At 45.7% G+C, this 25,352-nt stretch overlaps 1 protein-coding gene across 2 annotated transcripts in view; it reads right to left on the reverse strand.

Moving 5' to 3' along the window:
* LOC137430500 (protein mono-ADP-ribosyltransferase PARP6-like) overlaps positions 1-25,352 on the reverse strand; it is a 27,861-nt gene extending 2,509 nt beyond the window's left edge. The window contains exons 1-8 of one of the 2 annotated variants that reach the window (XM_068121321.2): positions 25,291-25,352; positions 25,032-25,080; positions 23,548-23,660; positions 11,709-11,781; positions 10,218-10,287; positions 9,880-9,926; positions 9,719-9,779; positions 4,622-4,703 (exon numbers count right to left, since the gene is read on the reverse strand). In XM_068121321.2, coding sequence (XP_067977422.2) covers positions 4,622-4,703; positions 9,719-9,779; positions 9,880-9,926; positions 10,218-10,287; positions 11,709-11,781; positions 23,548-23,660; positions 25,032-25,080; positions 25,291-25,349 — 554 coding nt within the window. In that variant the 5' untranslated portion in view covers positions 25,350-25,352. Of the gene's footprint in view, positions 1-4,621; positions 4,704-9,718; positions 9,780-9,879; positions 9,927-10,217; positions 10,288-11,708; positions 11,782-23,547; positions 23,661-23,941; positions 24,049-25,031; positions 25,081-25,290 lie in introns of those variants that run through there. The other variant, XM_078781110.1, reaches the window with a different exon arrangement.

Below are 25,352 nucleotides of genomic sequence, written 5' to 3' on the forward strand. Positions count from 1 at the left end.
AACCTGCGGAAGGATCATTATCGGGACAACATGAGAGCGAGCGAGACGCGAGACGTACGTGGTACGTGATCGTCCATGTACTGTTTAGCCATGTACTGTTTAGATTTTGATGATTTGCGTGTGATATGATTCAACGGATGTTTATATGAATCGTTTAAAAGAAAAAAGCCTTCAATTTGAAGCCCCGCCCGTAGGGCGGGTACTGTTGCTAGTAATAATAATATACAAGTTCCCTACCTGAGGAATTTTGATACAGCAGGACGCCATTAGGCCCATCAAGGCCTGAGCTATTTTGCCAACCTATGTTTTGTTGTCAGTACTCTATCCTTTTAAACGATGAGCGTCAAGCTAGGAAGCAGCACGTACGCGTGAGTCATCAGCTCACATTGATTAAGTCCCTGCCCTTTGTACACACCGCCCGTCAGACATTTTAAAACTCTCTGGTGGGGGTCAGCTGGGGTTCGAACTGTCGACCTCCCAGAGTCAGAGTGGGCATTTTAACCATTAAGCCACCAAAGCTGCCATGATATTAACTAAGAAGTGCATGCATGGAAGGAGCAACACAAATTTGCTTTGTGAGAGAACGGAATATACAGTCACGTGAAAAAGTAAGGATACCCCATGTAAAGTTTTGACTTTTTCAACATGTTTCAACATACAGCTATTTGATCTTCATTTCAACAGTATTGATAGATAAAGGTGATATAATATAACAACTATCATGAAACATTTACATTTTGTAGTCCATTGTATAATTTAAATAAACATGAATGCTAATTCCACATGTGGAAAAAGTAAGTACACCCCGACATTTATCACTACTTCAAATACCTAGAATTAGAGTCAGGTGCACCAGCTCAGGTGCAAATGAATAGAACATCGTTAGAGAGGATCTTGGAGGAACCTGTCTTATTTAAACCTCAGACATTTAGTTTGGTTTGCTCTTTGTTGTTTAAGTGTGCGGCGTCACCATGCCTCGATCAAAAGAGCTCTCTGATGCCTTCAGAAAGAAGGTTATAGATGCCTACGAGTCTGGGAAGGGATTTAAAAAGATCTCCAAACAATTGGAAATCAATCATTCGACTGTCCGGAAGATCATCTACAAGTGGAGAAGATTCCAAACAACTGCCAACTTGTTCAGGCCAGGCCGCCCCAGCAGGTTCAGCCCGAGAGCAGACCGCAAGATGCTGAAAGAAGTCTCTAAGAACCCCAAAATGTAATCACGGGACCTATAGGTAGCTCTTGCCACTGTTGATGTCAAAGTGCACGAGTCTACCATTAGAAAGAGGCTGCACAAATTTGATCTACATGGTCGGTGTGCAGAAGGAAACCTTTGCTGTCCAGAAAGAACATCAGGGCAAGACTAAAGTTTGCCAATGAACACCGAGGCAAAGACCAGCACTTCTGAAACAATGTGCTCTGGACAGATGAGTCAAAGGTAGAGCTATATGGCCACAGTACCAGAAGACATGTTTGGCGAAAACCAAAGACAGCATTTGACCACAAGAACCTGATACCAACTGTAAAGCATGGTGGTGGAAATATTATGGTTTGGGGCAGCTTTGCTGCATCAGGGCCTGGGCAGCTCACCATCATATAATCCACTATGAATTCTTCTTTGTACCAGAGGGTGCTTGAGGATAATAGGAGGCCATCTGTCAGAGAGTTGAAGCTCAACCGAAGGTGGACCTTGCAACATGACAATGACCCTAAACATACCAGTAAATCCACCAAGGAATGGCTGAAAAGAAAGAAATGGAGGGTTCTGGAATGGCCAAGTCAAAGCCCGGATCTAAATCCCATCGAGATGTGGGGGGATTTGAAACGAGCTGTGCATGCAAGAAACCCCTCAAAAATCGTACAGCTGAAAGAATTCTGCATGGAGTGGGCAATAATTTCTCCCAGTCGATGTCAGAGACTGGTAGACAGTTATAAGAAATGCCTACTTGAGGTTGTTTGTGCCAAAGGGGGCAATACCACCTATAAGAGCCAAGGGTGTACTTACTTTTTCCACATGCGAAATTTGCATTTATGTTTATTTAAATTATACAATGGACTACAAAATGTAAATGTTTCATGATATTTGTTATATTATATCACCTTTATATGTCAATATTGTTGAAATCAACATATTTTATCAACACCACCTCAAATAGCTGTATGTTGAAATATGTTGAAAAAGTCAAAACTTTACATGGGGTGTACTTACTTTTTCACGTGACTGTATATGCCCTTTAAAGCTCAGAATAGTCCTTCCCCATATTATTATTTTTTTAATGGGACATTGCCTGCCACAAAGCCATAAGGCCACTCAAGGTGAAGGCTACAAGATGGGGGCCTTAAATAAAAAACGAAATAACATCTCATGAGACAAGAACAGCACTCGGCAGAGTGCATACCTCCGCCAGGCTGAACATTTTATGTTTTGCATCTAACTAATAGGCCAGATCTGCATCCGAACATTAACTATCATCTAATCAGCTTGTTCTTGTCACCTACCCAACTCATCCACCAAGGTTTGTCAGAATCCGTTCATAACCTTTTGAGATATCATGCTATATGGACTCGGACCCCGACGTTCGCGGAAGATACGCTCCTGGAAAATGACGCGGAAGTTGGAACAGCGAATGTGGGAGCATTGTAAAAATTCAATGATAAAAGGAGAGATAGGTTCTGGGCATTTAAAAATCTGCGAATAATAATAATAATAATAATAATAATAAAGGAGTCTTATATAGCCCCATCAAAGCAGAGTAAACGACCCTCATGGCACTTTTGAATGTCGATGAAAATCCGCGAATGTCAACGAAAATCTTGGGAATCTTGGGACATTGTTTCAGTGTGGATAAGGGGGACAACTAATTGCACTAATAGATGCGTAGAGTGTTTTCATTCCGTGCAGTAACACGTGGGGGATGACATGTTATGCAGCTGGTGGAATATCCCGCGAAGCAATGTTTACCATGTGAATGGCGGGATATCATGCGAAGCAATGTTTACCATGTGAATGGTGGGATATCATGAGAAGCAATGTTTACCATGTGAATGGTGGGATATCATGCGAAGCTTGCTTATAGCACAGCTAAAATATTTTATGTGGCCACTAAAAGCCATGAAGACACGAAGTGCAGGGCCAGGAATATAGAAGCAGGTCATACCCGCAGCTCGTGGGAAATTTTTGTTTTTGTACCCACAAAAAACCGCGAATTCACCGGACAAAAGGTCTAAGGATGTAGAAGCCGGTCGCAATTTGTCAACCGTGAATATGTGGGGTCCACAAATGTTGGAACCACGAATGTCGGGGTTAGAGTGTATTGTGTTTGAACCTATCTCTCAATGATGAAGAATCACTTGAAAAAAATTGAAAACTCTCATATCCGGATCTTCACCAAAATGGAATCAATTCGTCCTCATGACACGGCCAACCTGTCTACCAGGTTTCGTCCAAATCTGTCCTTAACCTTTTGAGATATCCTGCCTACAGTCAGACAAACAGCAAAATAAACAGCGGTGAAAACATAATAACCTACATTCACCTTCCATGGCGGAGAAAATGATATTTTAGTGATAAGTGCAAATGCATTTCCTATGAATAAGCAATTAAATGCAGTAAGTTTGTAGATTGGCCCAAAATATTTAACTTATCATCAGCAATCACTGTGCAACCAGGTAATGACATTACGTTAGCGCAAGATTCCCCATGAGGGACGGCCATTTATCGGACCAAATACTTCACCATTGCAATTAATCATACAATATCGTGTTGCAGAAGGCTGGCAGGATGGCCGAGAGGTATGCACACTCGCCTCTGAGCCATCTAGCCTGGGTTGGAATCTCTGCCAAGTTATAAACGGTCTTACAGGGAGGGCGATACGTCAATGTGTGTGCCGTCCCTTGGATGGACGTTAAACTGTGCGACCCATCTGATAGCATTAGTTGGTGGACGTTAAAGATGCCACGGTGTCCTTCGTGAAGAGTAGGTGAGCTATCGCCTGCCCTGATTAAATTATGAATTCCTGCCATAATTTGCAAAAGGCACTGCATCAGTAGCTCAGCCATGCTCCCAGCAATGATGTGACAAGCAGCCAGAGGCTGCATAAGAAATGAAAGGAAGTGTATTTCAGGGAGCAATAGTAATGTTGAAGGGTTAAACAGAGGCTGCAGGAATTACACAAGAAAGATTAAATAGTTTGTTCCAGCCCTCCCTTTCCAAGCACTTCAAAAATATTTCACCAACAGATATTCCTGGATTTAACTCACCAATATGATTCCCCACAAAAAATATGTATTTTGGAGCCCTGCATGACCGTTGACAGAATCAAACGACTTCTTGAAGAAATTAGCAAAACTACACCCACAAGTGACTAAGGAACGTCATGCACAGATTAGGCAAATTCAACCACAACATGTGAGTGAGACCAAGGGGGATCACACTGAGGTCATGTGAGACCGAGAGTGGCGTCTCCTTTGATGTTCCTGGAAGCTGCCGTTGATCTGATGTCAAGTATAAATGTTTAAAAAGTCCAAATGGGGGGGAAAAAAAATCAACTTTGAGTGGCCTCAGGGAATTTGGGATCAGCTTTGTATGCCTGGAATCACTATTTCATGGATCAGTACTTACACAAATAGAAGGCGGATGCAGATGTCCTCACGACGTGAAATCCAGATGTCGTGATTTTTCTGCAGGAAAGGTGTCTTGATCACTGATGGAGAGGGAATGCTTCAACGAATAATTCACATAAAGGTTTAGGTACACATAACAACATGGATAACAAGAACGGCATTCAGTAGATAGCATACCTCCGCCTGGTTGGCCATATCACTCAATGGTGCAGAATCATTAAAAAAAATTAAATAATTATCATATCCGAATCCACATTCAGATCTTCACCAAAATCGAATCTATTTGTCCTTGTCAAATTAAGCTTCCGCTTCCGGTCCACGCGAGCAAGGACGCTTGCTTCGATCTCTCCACAGCATCGAAGTCTTTTCCAAGGGTGTGGTGCTGATCGGGCCGCCGTGGTGTTCGCATTACAGCCCGACCGAATATCGTCGCTTCGTGGCTGCTTTCCGCCGCCGAAATCCAGCGCGGCTTGGGCGATTCTGCCCCTGTTTGGAGAACACCCAGCGAGGCCTTCATCGGGGCCAAGCGAGCAAGGGCGTGTCGGGACCTGGTTCGCGCCATTGACCGAGTGGTTCGCACCAACCGGAGCTGTTTTCGGATGACGTGCTGATGTCCTTGGACTTCGCGCCAGGCTCTGGGCCGACCGGGCCAACGTGCATCGAAGTCCTTTCCAAGGGTGTGGTGCTGACCGGGCCGCCGTGGTGCTGACCGGGCAAACCTGGTGTGGTGCTGACCGGGCTGACGTGGTGTGGTGCTGACCGGGCAAACGTGGTGTGGTGCTGACCGGGCCGTCGTGGTGCTGACCAGGCAAACGTGGTGTGGTGCTGACCGGGCTGATGTGGTGCTGATCGGGCAAATGTGGTGTGGTGCTGACTGGGCTGACGTGGTGCTGACCGGGCAAACATGGTGTGGTGCTGACCGGGCCGCCGTGGTGCTGACTGGGCAAACGTGGTGTAGTGCTGACCGGGCCGCCATGGTGTTGACCGGGCAAACGTGGTGTGGTGCTGACCGGGCTGACGTGGTGCTGTCCGGGCAAACGTGGTGTGGTGCTGACCGGGCCGCCGTGGTGCTGACCGGGCAAACGTGGAGTGGTGCTGACCGGGCCGCCGTGGTGCTGACCGGGCAAACGTGGTGGTGCTAACCGGGCCGCTGTGGTGCTGACCGGGCAAATGCGGCATGGTGCTGACGGGGCCCCCGCAGCCGTCATGCCCTCCACCCCCAGAATTTCCATGTTTTAAACGTTTCCCAGTGTGTACCCTGGATTTAGAATAGGTACACCATAGCCCTGCGTGTCGTAAGAGACGACTAAGAGGGTTGGCGTCAGAAAGGGCATCCGGCCATTAAAAAAACCATTGCCTCAAAAAGAGAACCATGACAATTACAACTACATATGGGCAGAGTTTAGCCCGAAGTGGAGATCGGTTTCCGAGGTTTGAGACATGGAATGTAGGGACAATGACAGGGAGATCAGGAGAAGTGGTGGAAGTATTGGTCAGAAGAAGAGTGGACATATGTTGTGTGCAGGAGACGAGATGGAAGGGAAGTGGTGTGAGAAGTGAGAATGGTGAAGGGTAGAAAGAACAATAAGGGACAGAAAACACTAAGGGACTATTAAAACAATAAGGGACAGAAATACAAGTTTGTGTGGCAAGGGTGCCTGGAGGGCGTGAATGGTGTTGGTGTCCTGTTTTCTGAGGAGTTTGTAGACAGTGTGGTGAGTGTGACTAGAGTGAGTGATAGGTTGATGATGGTGAAAATGATGATTCGAAAGCTCTTGGTGAACGTCATTTCGGGATATGCTCCGCAGGTTGGTCGGAGCGATGAAGAGAAGGACAAGTTCTGGTGTGCGATAGAGAAGCTGATGGAAAACGTGAAAGATGAGGAAGTTGTTGTGGTAGGAGGAGACCTAAATGGACATGTGGGACGGAGTATGGATGGTTTTGAGGGAGTTCATGGGGGTTACGGATATGTTGTGAGAAATGGAGAAGGTGAAAGGATTTTGGAGTTTGCTGATGGAGCTGATTTATTGATTTGTAATACTCAGTTCCAGAAAGAGGATAATAAGCTAGTTACATACACGTCAGGTGGGTCGACGACAACCGTTGACTACCTGATGGTGCGTAGGCGAGATAGGGGGCATCTCCGGGACACAAAGGTGATCCCAGGGGAGGAGGCTGTTTCACAGCACCACTTGGTTGTCTGCGACATAAGGGTGAAAGGTGCGAGGAGAGCTCGGCGGGTAAAGTACCAACCGAGAATGAAGGTGTGGAGGTTGAAAGAGGTGACAGTAAGGGAGGCATTAAAAGAGAGGCTGAGAAGGGTAGAGGATGATGTGGTTGAGCTTGAAAGTGGTTGGATGTCAATGAAAGCTAATCTGTTGGGAGGCGTTGGTGAGGTTTGTGGATGGACAAAAGGACCACTGAGGCACTCGGAAACATGGTGGTGGGATGATGAAGTTGGAAAGAGGCTTGACGAGAAGAGGAAGAAGTTCAAGGAGTGACAGAAGGCAAAGGGTACGGGAGCAGAAACAGAAGAGCATGAAAGATATAAGGCAGCCAAGAAGGCTGCAAAGAAAGAGGTGGCAAAGGCGCAGGAGGCATGTAGGAAAATGTTCGGAGAACGCTAGGATTCGGAAGAGTGTCAGAGAGCAGTATTCAGGATTGTAAAGCAGATAGCGAAAGAGAGGTGTGATGTGATGGGGGTGAGTTGCTTGAAGGATGAAGTGGGACAAATCGTTGTGGACCCAGATGGAATTAAAGGAAGATGGAAGAGATATATGGAAATGCTGTTGAATACAGAAAATGAATGGGATGGCAACATAGAGTAACCCAGTTTTAGGACCGGCAGAGAAGATAACTGAGAAGGAAGTTGAGGAAGCCATAAAAGCAATGAAAAGTAGAAAAGTGGGAGGGCCGACGGGAGTTGTGGGAGATATGTTGAAGGCAGCAGGAAGTTGGGGTGTGAAGAGAATGACAGAGATCTGTAATCTGGCGGTGAAAGAAGGCCGCATTCCAGTGGTTTGGGAACTGAGTACCCTTGTCCCTCTATACAAGGGGAAAGGTGACGCTCTAGAGTGTGGCTCGTACCGAGCGATAAAGTTATTGGAGCATGGAATGAAGGTATTGGAAAGGGTGTTGGAGAGGAGGATAAGGAAGAAAGTGAAGATCGACGAAATGCAGTTTGGATTTATGCCAGGAAGAGGAACGACAGACGTGCTTTTTATTGTGAGGCAGTTGCAGGAGAAGTACATAGAGAAGAGGAAGAAGTTGTTTCTTGGGTTTGTTGATCTGGAGAAAGCATTCGATAGGGTTCCACGCAAAGTATTGACATGGGCAATGAGGAAGTTAGGAGTGGAGGAATGGTTGATCAGAGTAGTGATGGCAATGTACAAAAGAGCGCGCACAGTTGTAAGGACGAAGGACGGGAACAGTGGTGAGTTTGAGGTGAAGGTGGGAGTACATCAGGGGTCGGTACTAAGTCCACTACTATTTGTAGCTGTGATGGAGGTGCTGGCTCAGAATGTAAAGGAGGGTTTACCGTGGGAGTTGTTGTATGCAGATGATCTGGTGTTGATTGCGGAAAGTATGGATGGACTGAAGGAAAAGATGAACAAGTGGAAGGAATGTATGGAGACAAAAGGTCTGAAGGTGAATATCGGAAAGACGAAGGTAATGGCAAGTGGTAAAGCATGTGGTGAGGTGGAAAGAACTGGGACGTCGCCCTGTGCTGTGTGCAGGAAGGGTGTCGGAGTGAACTCCATTCAAAGTACAATGTGCGCTGAGTGGATTCATCAAAAATGTAGTGGTCTGAGAGGGTCATTAACCAGTGTGGCAGCTACATTCAAATGTAAGGTGTGCACAGAGGGAGCTGCACATGGAGGAAATGTTGAGTTGGATCTTGGAGACGGCGTGAAGCTGGAAGGTGTGAAAACATTTTGCTACCTCGGAGACATGCTGAATGGAGAAGGTGGATCAGACTCGGCAACGGTTGCTAGAGAGAGATGTGCATGGAAGAAGTTTCGGGAACTGAGTGGCGTGCTGATGAGGAGGGGAGTGTCGTTGAAGCTGAAGGGGAAGGTGTATGCTGCATGTGTGAGAAGTGTTATGATTTATGGGAGCGAGACATGGGTAATGAACGTCGAGCAGCAACGAAGGTTGGAAAGGGTGGAAATGCGAATGGTTCGATGGATGTGCGGAGTATCGTTGAGAGAGAGGAAGACAAATGATGAATTGCGAAAAATGATGGGAATAAAGCCTGTGATTGATGCTGTGAAGAGGAACAGGTTGAGATGGTTTGGTCATGTGTTGAGGAAGGATGAAAGTGACTGGTTGAGAAGAGTGATGGAAATGAATGTAGAAGGAAGTAGAGGATGGGGAAGACCGAGAAAGACTTGGCTAAAGATGGTGGAAGAAGAAATGCGGGCAAGGGGGTTAACAAGGAGAGATGCAGAAAATAGGGCAAGATGGAGAAGATTGTCATGGGGACCGCAAGGCTAACCCCCGCTCTAGCAGGGAAAATGGCCTTAAAATGCATGTTGTTGTTGTTGTTGTTGTTGTCCTTGTCACACACACAACCTGTCCACCAAGTGTTGTCCAAATCCATCCATAACTTTTTTAGATATCTTGCTATGTATCGTTTTGGCCCTATCTCTCAATGGTGAAGAATCACTTCAATAATTTAATAATTCTCATATTCGAATCCAGATTCAGATCTTCACCAAAATCGAATCGACTCGTCCTTCTCAAACACACAACCTGTCCACCACGTTTCGGCCAATTCTGTCCACAACTTTTTGAGATATGCTGCTATGTATCGTGTTTGGCCCTATCTCCCAATGGTGAAGAATCACTTTAAAAATTATAGTAGCCGGATCCGAATCCAGATCTTCCCCAAAATCTAATCATTTCGTCCCTGTCCCATATGCTACATCTCTGCCAAATTGCGTCCGAATCCGTCCACAACTCTTTTTGATATTTTGTCCACAAACAAACAAATGGACAAACAGACGAACAGACAGGGGGTGAAAACATAACCTCCATCCACCTTTGGTGGCGGAGGTAATAAGGAATTCAAATGAGAAGAAAAGTAGCTCACCTTCACATAAAGCAATGCATTTCATGGTGCGGGTGGACATAAACAATTCCTCGCTTTGATGCTGGAGTGAAGGGGAAACATTGCGGAAAGTTAGTCGCAACGATACCGGCTTACTTTGGAATGAAATTAAAACTTTCCATTCTAAAATTCCTCAACATTACCTGGGAGGGTCTGGGTTTAACGTTCCGCAACTGCATACAATCGATGTCTGCACAAAGAAGAAACACAACATTTGAATAAAAGAAGCAGAACCGATGTGGCTTTGGAACGGAAACGGGAAGTGAGAATATTGATGAATATAAACAGATTTCTGCTGGAAAGATGAAGAAATAAAACTTCATTTCTGCAGATAAATTCTGCAAATTTCTGCAGATGATGTTTCTTCATTTATTAATGAGTTTTCCACTGGCAAGGATCATTTAGAAGATAAACGTTTGTGATGTGTGAGCATGAGCGGATATTTCTCATGTCTTCATTTAATTTTAACACAATGCCTCACCGGAGTAACTGCAGGCCGTATTATAAAGCGGGGACAAATATATACCCGCTCCAAACATTGCTCCATTTCTCTAAAGAAGAAAGAAAGACAACATCAACATCAACAATGAACACAATAGGTTAAGCTTGGCACGTGTAAAGTTACACTACCCGTCCAAAACCTTTCAATACAGTCGCATCACATCCCTGCAATGCAAGAAACTCATTATCGGTGGGTTCGACGCCACCTGCGAACTTGATCATGGCCCCAACCTCGTTGCGGCTGTCCACCACCCTAAGCATGACATTGCTACCAACATCAAGCAGAGACAACTATCGGGGACGCCTCTTCGTGGTGGTTGTACCCCCCCCCCCCCCCCCCAGCCCCCAATGCAAGCCAAGGGCCAAATCTTCCCCATTCTTCCCTGCTGCCTGGATTCGTTAGGGCAGCGTCGTCACGGTCAGAGTGCCGACCGGTCCCCATGGACCAGCCCTTTCCGTCTTGTCCTTGTCCTTGTCCTTGTCTTTCTCTTTCTCTTTCTCTTTCTCTTTCTCTTTCTCTTTCTCTTTCTCTTTCTCTTTCTCTTTCTCTTTCTCTCTCTCTCTCTCTCTCTCTCTCTCTCTCTCTCTCTCTCTCTCTCTCTCTCTCTCTCTCTCATAACCGCCACCAAGAACCCCATGAACAACAACAGCAATGCGAAGCTATTGTAGACCTGTGAATATAAACAATCACCTTTCTACTTTCCTGAAAAATAGACTGCACCCCATTTTGTAAACCTCTCCACCATGTGCGAGTATGTTCATCAAACCTTCAACTGCAAGACTATATGGTGTCATTCGTGTATGCCTATCTAAACAAAATCACGAGATATTCACCAATTAGAACATGGAATTCAACGCATTAAAGTCCAACACTCACTACGTCATTCCATAAGGATTGAATGGCGAATCATAGGCGACCCTCTGGCTATGGCTACCCTCTATCTCTCGGTGAGGCACAGTATATGGAGCTCCATAGCTTGGTGATCAGCCATAACCTGTCTTGGTCTGAAGGATGCTTGGTATTCTCCACCAAGTCCTCCTTGAACCATTTTATCTAATAAGTATGCAAAAAAAAAAAAGGAAATCCAAACAGAATATTTCTCCCCAATTCAGGCTGGAGAAGCTGACTCTCCCTTTATTAACGTTGAGACTCCACGTTGTACTGAAAGATGTCATCTTTCAGCAAAGGGTAGAGCCTCAATGTCTGCTTCTCACTCAGTGTAGGCACCTTGGAGGCCTTGCTGTCCTTTCTCCTCTCTGTTCCATTGTTTTCCAGTTTATGAAACTTCTTGGAATTGGTCTTTATTACTGGGGAAAACCCTGTGGATTATTTTCACCAATCTCAAGCAGCACCTCTTTAACATGGGTGTCAAAGCTTCCAGAACAGCCATTGTAGTTGTGTCCACAAACAAACACGCGAATCGGCTTTTCACAAGAATATCGCAAACGACTCGCGTCATGACGTACTTACCTGCTGTGGGGTGTAAGACTTGAGCAACAGACCTTGGCGAATCATGGAATGCAAGTTCCCAATAGCTGATCCACTGGAGGGCAGAAACAGTTTACATCAGAAATAAAACACAGCAGTCACCAAGCAAATAATCTGTACATATCACTGCAGGTACTGCATTTTGATGAATTAGAGAAAACAAGTACAGGTATTTAACGTCGAAAAAAATTGTAAATCAGATTAATAACATTCAAATTTGGTTAACAGCACCGGAACAACAAATGTAACTGGAAGTATGAGTGGTGTTCAGGAAGTTTCTTGCCTGACCTATTTAATGACATCTTATGACCCAAAAGATACTTATGATTTGATGTTTTACTTTTAAACAGGCTTTTTATGTTTGCAGGTATACAAACTTGACAATGCAAGTTAGTCATTGGTGTTTTGAAAAATGAAGAAGACTGGAAACAGTGAGCAATTACCTCCAGGTCATCGGGTTGACCCTGAAGGAAATGCATGAGGATGTTGGAGCAACACTTAAGAATAATTTCCCTTCATGTGACATTGTAAAACACTGGGCAGCTGAACATACTATTATGTTTGTAGGGGGTAGGCAGTGATCACCTTGGCTTAGACCAGGTAGATTTGCATAGATTAGTGTGCTCCGATTGTCGTGAAGAAGAAGAAGAACCACCATGTAATAAGTAGGGATCCGGTAGGTCGAGTGTTCGGATTAAGTGTGACGTGTGGCCATACGAAGGGTGGCTCTTGTGCTAACCAGAGCCCTTTATACACAGAGTTTGACCAACTCGATTTCAGCTTTTAGCGATCACGTGACAACAGGCACCATGTTAAAGCCCTAACGTGACGAAACAATGAACGAAACTCGGGAACATTAAAATAAACCCGTCTCTAATAGCAGAAAGTTGCATGCACGCATAGACTTATATAATTATGTAACTATGCATGCACGCTTGAACACACGCGCGCGTGCACTTAACGTAGGGCTCCAACATGGCACCGATTACCGAGTTGGCCAAACTCTGTGTACAAAGGGCTCTGGTGCTAACGAGCTCAGGGATTATGGGTAAATTATCCCTTGTATGTCGATACCTCTGTAATTTTATTCCTTTGTTCCGTTTTACAATGCACCATAGACACGTAAGAGCTAGAACCACGCATTTAATGGCACTAATTAAAAAGCCTACAGGAGCCAGGACATTGAGCGCTGCCGCTGACAACCTCAACTTGGACGGCACACATAGGTCAGGCAGGTCGAGGCCACACCCAGAGGAGCCGTGAGTGGTCAAGGTTTTGATTGACAGGAAGGACTGGTTGGGAGAAACTCGCTGATTGGTGAAGCACGACTGATGACGTGAGATAGCGGTGGGTTAAATAGTTGAAGCGGCGGACATCTGCCCGTTTTGTTCTGGATGCCATAGCAAATGGTCGTGATTGCTCCTCTCCTCCCCCCTTCTTGAGGTTTTGAGTCTGGCAGTAACGTTGTGGGCCGGCATCTCCTCCTCGTTCCCCTGTTCGTCTGGGCATTGAGAGCGAACATTTCCTCTTGTGCCTCTCGTTCCAAAAGCGATAGCGGACGGTTGGGTTTCGCTCTCTGCACAGGGAGGCTTCATCGCGGGCAGCCGTGTTCCGGCATCGGGCTGGTGGTCGTGGGTGGAAGGGCCGCGGACCAAGGGCTGCAGTTTCACACCAAGGACGACGAAGACGGGCACGGCTGGGGGAGCGAGCTGCACGCTTTGCAAGGGCGTACTGAGGCCTAGCAGCACGGGAGCAAGCGGATTTCCCACCAACACCAGAGCCGCGTTCAGACTGCGCGCCCGGGTCCTCGACGCTTCCTGGGAGACGCACCAGCGATCAGAGCTAAGTGCACTAAATAACCACACACCTTTATTATATCCAACGTTATTTTATATTTCATCTGTGTTTTCAAGTCTGGTTGTGGGGACGTCCCGTTTAGGAATTCAGTTTATCATGCGTTTCTTTGTTACCGGCATTTTCTTTAATAAACCTGTTTCTTTTTGTACATTTAAAATCCGTGTTGTTTGAGTTAATTTATGCAGATTGAAGACGGCAGGTGGAGGCCGTTCAAGTAAGTGCACTTCAGCATCGTCATCCTCCTCCTCCTCCCCTTTCCTCACTCCTCACCCCCCAGCCCCCCTGCATGTATTAACTCTGTCACATTTTTAACTGAACGCTTCGGAGTAACAGCTTGTTCGGCTATCCGTTCCTTGGAAAGATTTTGATCGCAAGGAAAGCGACAATACATAACGGACAACCAGTACTGATAACCCGTCAATTCAGGGGAAGGGAAGGCCAATTGAAGACGAGATGGGATGAATCTGTGCATGAGAGTGAGCAGGCTTCTATGGAAGAATTCCCAGTCTGAGTTAATATCAGGAGCAGTAGATATGGGCCAGACTCGCCGGCATCGAAGCAGCTCTCTGAGAATAGCCAGAGATATGATGACTTTCACAAGCACATGATCAGATGAACCTATTGGAGCAGAGGAAGAGCAGAAGATATTTGCATGGAAGTTTGTCATCATCAATTCCATCACAAATTGAGTACCAGCTCACTGGTAATTCCCTGTGTGTCGCAAGAGGCGATTAACAGTGTTGGCGGCAGGAAGGGCATCCGGCCATAAAACATTGCTTCAAAAAGGGGACCAAGGTGCCCGAAAAAAGGCCAACCCCTGCTCTGCGAGGAAAATGGCCTCTAAAGGTGGTTGTTGTTGTTTTTGTCATCACCATTTCCAGAATGGAGGATTTTCCATTGGGAGAAATTTCACAGAGAAAAGTTCACAGATGGAGTCAGTCCCATGGAGTCACACAAGTCCTTAGATGACGTGCCATGACTGACGAGAGAGGTACCAACATCCAGCCAATTTGCATGGTGACAATTGAAATCACAACATATGTGAAAAGAGAGTTGGGATGAGTGGTTAAAAGTTGGTCCACATCTGAGAGAGGGATGCAGAGGGAGTTGTCACTGTTTGGAGGATGTTACAACACACAGTCATCATCATCATCATCATCATCATCATCCATCATCATCATCACAACACACAAACAAACAAGAGTTGGGAGTGAAGGGAATTCGATTATGGTGAAGAAGAACATGTGGGATGCTACTGATGGAGAAGTAAGAACAGTGAAGCATTTCAAAATGTTTTAAATGCTTTAAAGGAAGAAGCGTTTACAATTCTATATTTGATGAAGATTCAGTTTGGAGATATTGAGAAAAGGGAGATATAAATATTGTAAAGTTGCACAGGCAGAAGGAAATTCAACTTCATGAGCAGATTTGTAAATCGGGATGAGTTCACAATATTTCGATGTCGTAATAGATTAGTAGATGACGAATGAGAGAAGATCAATAGCCAGGCACATATCTGAGAAATTGGGCATCAGAACTGAATCGGTGAATTCCGTCCTCACTGAAACATTGGGTGTGATAAAGGTGTCAGCAAGATGGATGCTCAGAACGTTGAAAGATCAGAAAAGTCCCGAAATGACAGTTCCGGGTAACTTGTTAAGCACTTCAAGTAAACTCGGTCAACTTCCTGAGCAGATTTGAGAATCCGGAAACGTCATTAATTCATCATATTGATTCAGAAACCAAACAACACTGCATGAAGTGGAAGAACACAATCTCCACCTCCCTGGAGGTTCAAGAGGACATCAGCTTTGAGAGTTCATGGGCACAGGTTTGTGGGACAGTGAAGGTGTGTTCAATCAAATCAATGGTGAACACTTTGCTGAGGATGCAGGGGGTTGAGGCCTCTCCCAACCAAATCAGGGGCAGATCCAGAGGGGGACGCACATGGGGCGAAACCCCTCGGGGGCACACTGGCTTGCTGCTTGCTGCCTCCAGAAACACCTCCCATCCCTTCAAAGGCAATCGCTTTTTTCATCTGTATTAACGTGGAAAACCGAAGATGTCGTCTCGGAATGTGGAATCACCCATTATTCCTCAGACCACAGCTGATGTTGACCGCAGCGTTTAGTATGGAACTGATTTGTACCATTCAGTTTGTTCCCATGGTGGATATTTGATGATCAACAAATTACCGGAATCATTAATTTGTCATCGGAAATGCTTCTTTCCTCCTAACCATTCTTGAAATAAGAAATTGAATGGTATCCCAAATACCAGATAATCCACAGTCCCTATAATTCTGTCTGTTTTCAAGACCGAAGGACATGTTTTTTGACCATGGGAAATTCTCCAGGGTATACAAGTGGCATCAAATGTGTTGGAGAGGAAAGTTTTGTTATAAGTGATTCACGTCGTCGAGATGATGAAGGCAAATAAATGTTCTTCTGATGGCAAAACCGTAATTCTAATCGAAGGTCACTTCCACGTAACACCATGTTCTACATATCAGAAACATCAATTTGTTTTAATCATTATGTCATTTGTTTTCAGCCTGGTGTTGGCTTAGCAGTTAGGGTGCCGGCTTGGGATCCGAGGATCCTGAGTTCGAATCCCGGTCGATTGCTGAATTAACGCCAGGGGGGATGACTCAGCCTGTCATCCTTCCAAGCTCGGCAAATTGAGTACCAGCTTGCCGGGATGAATGATCCTGGTGTGTACCCCGATTTAGAATAGGTACACCGTATCCCTGCGCATCGTAAGAGGCGACGAAGGGTTGTTTTTTTGGGGGTTTTTTTGTATACAGAGTCGAGGCTCGTGAAAGAGCTAACATTTATGAAACAAACATATCAAACAAACAAGCAAACAAAGTATAGAACAAGTACAAAAAGTTAATTAAAACAAAAGCCGCGTCGATGTTACACAATGCCTAGATGCAGCTGTGCCTATAACGTCGATGTTATAGGCACAGGACATTCCTATTGATTCGATTACTTGATGTTATTTTTGTGCAAAGTGAAAATATATCTCGGCAATTTCCCGTGTGTGGCGACGAATTTTTAATATATCTCGGCATTTTCCCGTCTGTTATTTCAGGCGGTGTATGACTGACCATGCCGCGATGTAAAAAAAATATATCTCGGCAATTTCCCGTATGTGGCGACACGTGAACGAAGCTATGCTCCTCTCTCCACATTATTGTGACGACGTATAAATTAAATATTTCATCGTGACGATTGTCATCAAATGGACGAATTTTTAATATATCTCGGCATTTTCCCGTCTGTTATTTCGGGCGGTGTATGACTGACCATGCCGCGATTTAAACAAAATACAGTGAAACCTTGACTTACGAGTGCACCAACTTACGAGTTTTCCGAGATACGAGCCGTCGCTCGGGCGGTTTATTGCTTTGAGATGCGAGCCGAGATCTGAGTTACGAGCTTACGCCACCCGCCACCAGGTGGGTTCCGGTCACGTGGTTATCTTGCCGTGCAAGCATCTCTGCCGTATATCGCTGCTGCTTTGTTTTCGCATTTTGGTTATTTTGGAGCTTACGCCACCCGCCACCAGGTGGGTTCCGGTCACGTGGTTATCTTGCCGTGCAAGCATCTCTGCCGTATATCGCTGCTGCTTTGTTTTCGCATTTTGGTTATTTTGGAGCTTACGCCACCCGCCACCAGGTGGGTTCCGGTCACGTGGTTATCTTGCCGTGCAAGCATCTCTGCCGTATATAGCTGCTGCTTTGTTTTCGCATTTTGGTTATTTTGGAAAATTCCTTAGTTTTAACCATGGGTCCTTAGTTTTAACCATGGATTATAACTTTTGCCGAACTGATAGAAGCCGAACGATACATCCCCCAGCAAATCTTCAACTGTGACGAGACAGGGCTCTTCTGGAAAAAGATGCCGAGGAGGACGTATATAACGGCAGAGGAGAAGAGCATGCCAGGCCACAACTTGTTCAGAGTGCCGGCGATAGCTCGCCTTCTCTTTGTGGAAAACACGGTGAGATCCTTAACATCCAACAACTAATGGGACGCAAACGGGGCGCCCAGTTTAGCGGTACACACATTGATGAATCACCCTGCCTGTGAAACACCGACATGACAGGTTATAGCTGGGTCGGGATTCAAACCCAGGCTGGACAGTTTAGAGTCAAGTGTGCGTACCTCCAGTCCAGGCCATCCTGCCAACTTGTATGTTGCATACAGGTGAAATATAAAGCGCGAGATATTTTTATATATACTGTATATTTAAAAAAAAATTGGTGTGGTTTTTGGCGGGCTGGAACGGATTAATAGCATTTCAATGCATTTTAATGGGGAAATTTAATTTGAGAAAGGAGCAAATTGAGTTACGAGCTCGGTCACAGAACGAATTAAACTCGTAAGTCAAGGTTTCACTGTATATATATCTTGGCATTTTCCCGTCTGTTATTTCAGGCGGTGTATGACTGACCATGCCGCGATTTAAAATATATATATATCTCAATGGACTTGAAGTTACAGGCCTTTGAGAATTCATTTCGTGCTATAAAGGGCAACTTTCATCGGATTTTCTTCCCGTTTTTTTTCAACCGAGTCTAAAACTATGTTAGCGACTGTGAAAAATGAAATGATATATCGAATTTGATTTGAAAGAAAACTGTGTGAGAGAGGAAGACACCACGGGCCTACAAAACAGGCCTCAAAGCTATGCGAGTTAATAAAATGGTGGATATTTGTTTATATGAAGCCTCTCCCACATTGGGTGGAGCTATGGTTCCCAGAATGGGTGGAGCTTTGAGGTTTTGTCTTCTCTGCAAGAACAACAAGAAGAACAAGAAGAAGAACAAGAACAAGAACAAGAACAACAGCAGAGGGCACTCTATGACCAGCGTCTTGCGACGCGGCTAAAAAGGGGAGCGGTCGACAAGATAGGGAGAGAAGGGGAGGAAGCACACAAACACAACATTTGAGAGCAGGGACATCGGGAGATGTGTGGGAGGGAGAGGGCCTGGGGGGAGGCAGGATAGGTATAAAACGAAAGGACACCAAGGACTTCCAGGAAAGAAGTCGGCACCTCAAAAAAGTGGATTTGGGGTGAAATTAGCGGGGGTAGACAAGATCAAGGTTTTGGATTGGGGAAGATAAGAGATGGTGGTGAACAGCCGTTTTAAAGACCTGGAGGGAGGAGTGGGATTGAAGAGAGTGAGGGAGTTTGTTCCAGAGGCGGGAGAAAAGAGGAGTGAAGGTGAGCAGAGAGTCTTGATTTTGGCAGTTTAACCATCAGAGGGTTGCAGGCAAATCTTGTGCGACCTGTAGGAATATTTGGGGGACAGAGCCCAGAGAGAGCTGGGGGAGCAAGGCCGGAGAAGAGTCGGTAGAAGACGGAAAGACCTCCAACTTGCCTGCGGTGAGTAAGTGAAAGGCCCTCGGAGATAGCGTCATCGCGGGAGATTCCAATGATTCTGAACGCTTTGGTTTCAACAGCCTGAAGACGAGCTAGGTGTGAGGCAGGAGCACCAGCCCAGAGGGGAGAGCAGTACTCCATTGAGCTGCGGATGAAAGCCTTGTATGTGGTGAGGAGCTCAGGTGTGCCAAGGAAGGACTTCGCACGACGGAGGATGCCCAGTCGGCGACTGGCTTTGGAGGCCAGCTTGGAAATGTGGTTTTCCCAGGAAAGATCATGGCAGATACTGAGACCCAAAAGCTTGAGTGACAGAACTTCTTCGAGAGGATTATTCAGAAAGTAGATGGGAGGGTTGTCCAGTCGGTCTTTTTGGAGAGACATCGTAAGAGTGTGAGATTTGTCAGGATTGAAAGACATGTTCCACTTGTTTGCCCAGTCTGTGATTTTGTCCAGGTCTGCAGAGAGTGAGGAGGCTGCAGACTGCCGATCTGAGGGATGAGGAATGGAGCGGCAGAGAGTGGAGGCATCAGCAAAGAGATAGAGAGGATTTTCAAGAGAGTCAGAGAGATCATTGATGAAGACCAGAAAAAGCACAGGGCCCAGAACACTGCCTTGGGGAACTCCAGCCTGAACAGGAAGAGGAGATGAGAGAAACCCATTCAGGGCCACACGTTGACTATGACTAGAGAGGAGGTCCGCCAGACATGCGTGGAGATTTCCATGGATACCAAAGGAGGAGAGTTTGGTGAGTAGAGCGGGGTGCCAGACCGTATCGAAGGCATGTGATATGTCGAGGGAGACAGCTCTAATTTCCTGTTTGGCATTGAGGACCTCCATCCATTGTTGAGACAGCAGAAGCAGCATGTCCAGAGTAGAGTGACCTGGTCTGAAACCAAATTGATGATCAGAGATCAAGCCATTGGAGAAGAGGAAAGATTTCATATCCGGAGCAATGATGGATTCCATGACTTTGCTGATAATTGGGAGAAGGCTGATTTGTCTGTAGTTGCTAGGATCCGTTTTTGCACCTTTTTTGTGCAAAGCGGTGATGTTGGCTGATTTCCAAGCAGATGGCAGTTGACCTTGAGCAAAAAAGAGGGTGAAGAGAACAGAGATCAAGCCATTACAATTACCATTACAAGCCATTACCCTGCCTCACACCTAGCTCGTCTTCACGCTGTTGAAACCAAAGCGTTCAGAATCATTGGCATCTCCCGCGATGACGCTGTCTCCGAGGGCCTTTCACTTACTCACCGCAGGCAGGTTGGTGGTCTTTCCGTCTTCTTCCGACTCCTCTCCGGCCTTGCTCCCCCAGCTCTCTCTGGGCTCTGTCCCCCAAATATTCCTGCAGGTCGCACAAGATCTGCCTGCCAAATCCTGCCAAATCTGCCAAATCCAGAGGGCCTGCAACCCTCTTATGGTTAAACTGCCAAAATCAAGACTCTCTGCTCACCTTCACTCCTTCATTCCTGTTTTCTCCCGCCTCTGGAACAAACTCCCTCACTCTCTTCAATCCCACTCCTCCCTCCAGGTCTTTAAAACGGCTGTTCACCACCATCTCTTATCTTCCCCAATCCAAAAACTTGATCTTTTCTACTCCCGCTAATTTCACCCCAAATCCACTTTTTTGAGGTGACTTTTGTCTTCTTTCCTGGAAGTCCTTGGTGTCCTTGCGTTTTATACCTATCCTGCCTCCCCCCAGGCCCTCTGCCTCCCACACATTTCCCGATGTCCCTGCCCTCAAATGTTGTTTGTGTGCTTCCTCCCCTTCTCTCCCCATCTTGTCGACCGCTCCCATTTTTATATACTTTGTTTACTTGTTTGTTTGATTTGTTTGTTTGATAAATGTTAGCTCTTTCACGAGCCTCGACTCTGTATACAAAAAAAAAAGAAAAAGAAAAAAAAAGAGAGAGGGAGTGAAAAAGTGCAAGAACAGGATTTTAGGACCCGTGGGCTGATGCCGTCAGGTCCAGTTGCAGAATCAGAGTCGAGGGTTGACAAACTTTTCCACCTTGTCAGGAGGAAAGGACACGGAGTCCAGGAGCAGCTGGGTACGACTGGGTACGGTGGGTCGAGAGAGGGATGGGTTTGGGACACAAGATTTAGAGGCAAACACAGAGTTGAGGCATTCAGCTTTTTAACGTGCGGAGTCAGCTGTGTAGCCGTTTGAGGTAAGGGAGGGGATGGAGGGGGAACAAACACCAGAAACAGATTTGACCAGACGCCACCAGGATTTGGAAGAGGGAGACAGATAAGAGCGTTCGGTCTTGAGAACGGAGAGATATTGTTTCCTGGCTCTCCTGAGAGTGGACACACACTTGTTTCGGGCTTTGTGAAAGGAAATGAGATTTCCTTCCGTTGGATTTGCTTTCCAGGAGACGAAGGCAAGTTGTTTCTGGGCAACAGCCTCACCACAAGATTCCGTGTACGATGGACGGGAGGAAAGGTATGACAACTGAAGACGAGATGGCATAAATCTGTGCATGAGAGAGAGCAATTTACTTTGGAAGAATTCCCAGGATGAGTTGATGTCAGAGGTGGTAGAGATGGGAGACCAGTCCAGATGATTGATGGCTGCTTGAAGACCGTGCCAGTTGGCCTGAGTGAAATGCCAGACTCGCCGACGCTGAGCAGGCTCCCTGAGAATGGTCAGAGAGATGTCCACTTTAACAAGCACATGATCAGATGAGCCGATTGGAGCAGAAGAAGAGCAGCATACATTTTCAGGGAAGTTAGTCATAACCAAGTCCAGAAGAGAAGATGCTCCGTTGACTGAGATCCGGGTCGGGAAATTGACAGATTGTGTCAGTCCCAGTGAGTCGCAGAAGTCCTTTGCTGAGGAGCCATGGCTGGTGAGAGAGGTACCCACACCCAGCCAACTGGCATGTTGACAATTGAAATCACCACATATGAGGAAGAGAGAGTTGGGATGAGTAGATAGAAGTTGGTCCATATTATCAGACAGTGAGATGTAGATGGAGTCATCACTGTTTGGTGGACGATACAACACACATATGAACAAGAGGTGGGAGCGAAGGGGAAGCCGTAGCCAGAGGTATTCCTGGGGGTGAGGTGGAGAGAGTGCAGTGCAGGGCGAGTGAGGCAGAGAGTTTTTGATAAAGATAGCAACCCCACCTCCAGGACGAGGCTCAAGTCTATCATACCGGAGGAGGGAGTAACCCGGGAGAGATACTAAGGAATCAGAGACATCATGAAGGAGGAAAGTTTTTGTTAAGCAGATCATGTCTGGTTTGTCAGAAGCAACCTGTATGGAGAGATCAGTTAAGTTTGAACGAAGGCCCCGGATGTTTGAGGTCCATACCGTTAATGAAGAGGAAGGGGGAGCATCGGATACAGAACAGGGGGGAGGAGGGGTAGGGTTCGGTGTGGAAGAGGTGGAAGATGTAGGGAGAGCTGTTGAAGGTGTGTCAGAGATTTCAGAATAGCCCGGAGAAAGGGAAGGATGGGGCGGACAAAAGGTTTGATGGTGATTGGGTGAGGCACAATCAGGTGTTATTTGAGGAGGGGGAAGAGCGAGGCAGAAGGTTGGGGGAGATGGAGGTGAGAGTTGGAAGGGGGAAGAAGCAGGGAGGACGCTTTGAGGAGGGGGAGTGAGAGGGGGGAAATTGAGAAGAAATGAGGGTGGGGAGATTTGAAGGGGAGGGGCGAGGGGGTAGTTTAGGAGGGAAGGGACAAGGGCAGGGATTTGAAAGGGATGGGATATGGGGGAGATTTGGAGGGGAGGTGTGAGGGGGGAGTCTAGGAGGGGAGGGGCGAGGGGGAGTCTTGGAGGCGAGGGGTGTGGGAGGAGTTTAGGAGGGAAGGGGCAAGGGGGGAGATTTGAAAGGGATGGGTGATGGGGAGGATTTGAAGGGGAGGGGCAAGGGGGAATATTTGAAAGGGATGGGTGATGGGGAAGATTTGGAGGGGAGGGGTGATGGGGAAGATTTGGAGGGGAGGGGTTATGGGGAAGATTTGGAGGGGAGGGGTGAGATTGGATTTTAGAAAAGTGTACGATTAATGGGAAACGAACATTTATTGCAAAATAAGTTTCTTGTGACCTTCGAGTCAAAAATACGTTTAAGGACGCTGGAGGGAGGATGGAGTGCAGGAGAGTTTAGGGAATGTAGAAAAGAGGCACTGTAAGAGATGGAATTTTTTTGGGGGATGAATAGATTTGGTGAGCAAGTCAAAAGCAACCTTTTAAAGAAGAAGAAGAAAAAGGTGTTATAATATACGACGGAATACAGAAGCATTGGGTTGGTGTCAGGAAGGGCATCCGGCCATAAAAACATTGCCTCAAACAGGGAACCATGATTGTCATGGGGCCCGCAAGGCTAACCCCTGCTCTGGCAGGAAAAATGGCCTTAAAACGATCATTCATTCATTCATTCATTCGTTTCATTATCTGCAATGTCCACTTTTCATTCAATTGGATTTCTGTGATGAGACGATAATTAAAATAAATGTTGACTTTTGAGCAAACGTTTTTTCATTCAAGAACTTCTTTTGAACATAATTTTGAGCATACATAATGCAATAAAAAATACAGATAAACTCTCCATACTTACTGGAAGGCAAAGGTACTCCCATACTTCCTTCTTGCTAAAATAAATTCAACCGCTCTATTACTTGGAGCAGTGAGGAACAAAAACTGATGCCGTGTGCACATGAAGGGAAGTTGCTGTGGAAAGATTGACAGAAAGAGACGTTCAGAGAAAGGGAGAGAAAGAGGGAGATATGGAGCAAAAAAAAACAGAGAGAGAAAGAGAGCGACAAAGGTAGAGTGAGTAAATATTAATGTGCAAAGTCTTTCCTTTCCCTTCATCAATCATTTGACAAAAAAGTACAAATTACAATCTAAGAATATGGTCATCAAATCTGCACAGTACTCCCATTGTTCTTGCATTCATCATAACAATTATAAACATTAATTGAACAGAAATGGATTACATAGTTGTGCACCTAATGTATAAACAACAGCAACCCAAAAGCGAGTGACAGATTTTCCGACAGCCCAGATCACACGTTGAGCTCCGCTCATCACAGAGAGTTTGATCCCGTAAGCCCAGAATCTCTCCAAACTCTGGGTCAACAACCTCGGCTGTGGGCCTATATCTGTAGATCCATGACCTCAACGGTGTCCAGGCAGTCAGCCAATCCGGCAAATGCAACCTCGTCATTGAAAATTTACACTTGCAACACAAAGCATTACATATACATGCTTCGCTATTGCTTAATTCACCAAGAACAAGACTGGCGTATTTATAATACGGTATAAGAAACTTGAATATGGTATAAGAAACCAACTTTTTACCTCCGCCACCAAAGATGGATGGAGGTTATGTTTTCACCCCTGTCTGTCTGTCTGGCCGTTTGTCTGTCCGTTTGTGAACAAAATATCTCAAAAAGTTGTGGACGGAAATCTGGCAGAGATGTAGCGTATGTGACATGGACGAAATGATTAGATTTTGGTGAAGATCCGGATTCGGATCCGGCTACTAGAATTTTTAAAGTGATTCTTCACTATTGAGAGATCGGGCCAAAAACTATACGTAGCAGGGTATCTCAAAAAGTTGTGGATGGATTTGGATGAAACTTGGTGGACCGATTGTGTGTCTGACATAGACAAATATATTCGATTTTGGTGAAGATCGGAATATGGATTCCGAGATGAGAATTTTTTTTTAAAAGTGATTCTTCACCATTGGGAGACAGGGCCAAAAACTATACATAGCAGGATATCTCAAAAAGTTGTGGACGGATTTGGGCGAAACTTGTTGGACAGGTTGTGTACGTGACAAGGACAAATAGATTCGATTTTGGTGAAGATCTGAATATGGATTCGGATATGAGAATGTTTTAGTGATTCTTCACCATTGTGATTGAGTGATATGGTCAACCAGGCGGAGGTATGCTCTCTACTGAGTGCCGTTCTAGTTCATTTATTAATTATTGCCAGATGCTCTTGGCTGTTGAGCTCTATTTATGTACCTTGGTCCACAGAGGAAAAAAAACCCCATGATATTTGCGCATGTTGCAGATAGCGACTCACCTGACTGGCGGGAAGTTTCACGATTGGGAATCCGACGCTTTCAATAATCCTGCAGGAGAAAAACAAAGGAATACATACCGAATGCCTCATCTTACTTGCAATGGAAATGACCACCAAGTGCATATAACAGCTGATGAATGCAATTGCATATTATTGGGGAAAACAATATGGGAGAAACATTTGCACTTCTCAAAATTAACACAAACTCAAAAAAATCATTACAATTGAAGGAAACATTTCAACAGAAAATAATTCTTACCATTTCAACAGAGGATACGCCAAAGGATCCTTCTTCTCCAAATGTTGTTTTATTTGCATGGA

The sequence above is a fragment of the Myxine glutinosa genome, chromosome 7, assembly GCF_964187855.1.
Source record: "Myxine glutinosa chromosome 7, kmMyxGlut1.1, whole genome shotgun sequence".
In the NCBI taxonomy this organism is placed as follows: Eukaryota; Metazoa; Chordata; class Myxini; order Myxiniformes; family Myxinidae; genus Myxine; species Myxine glutinosa.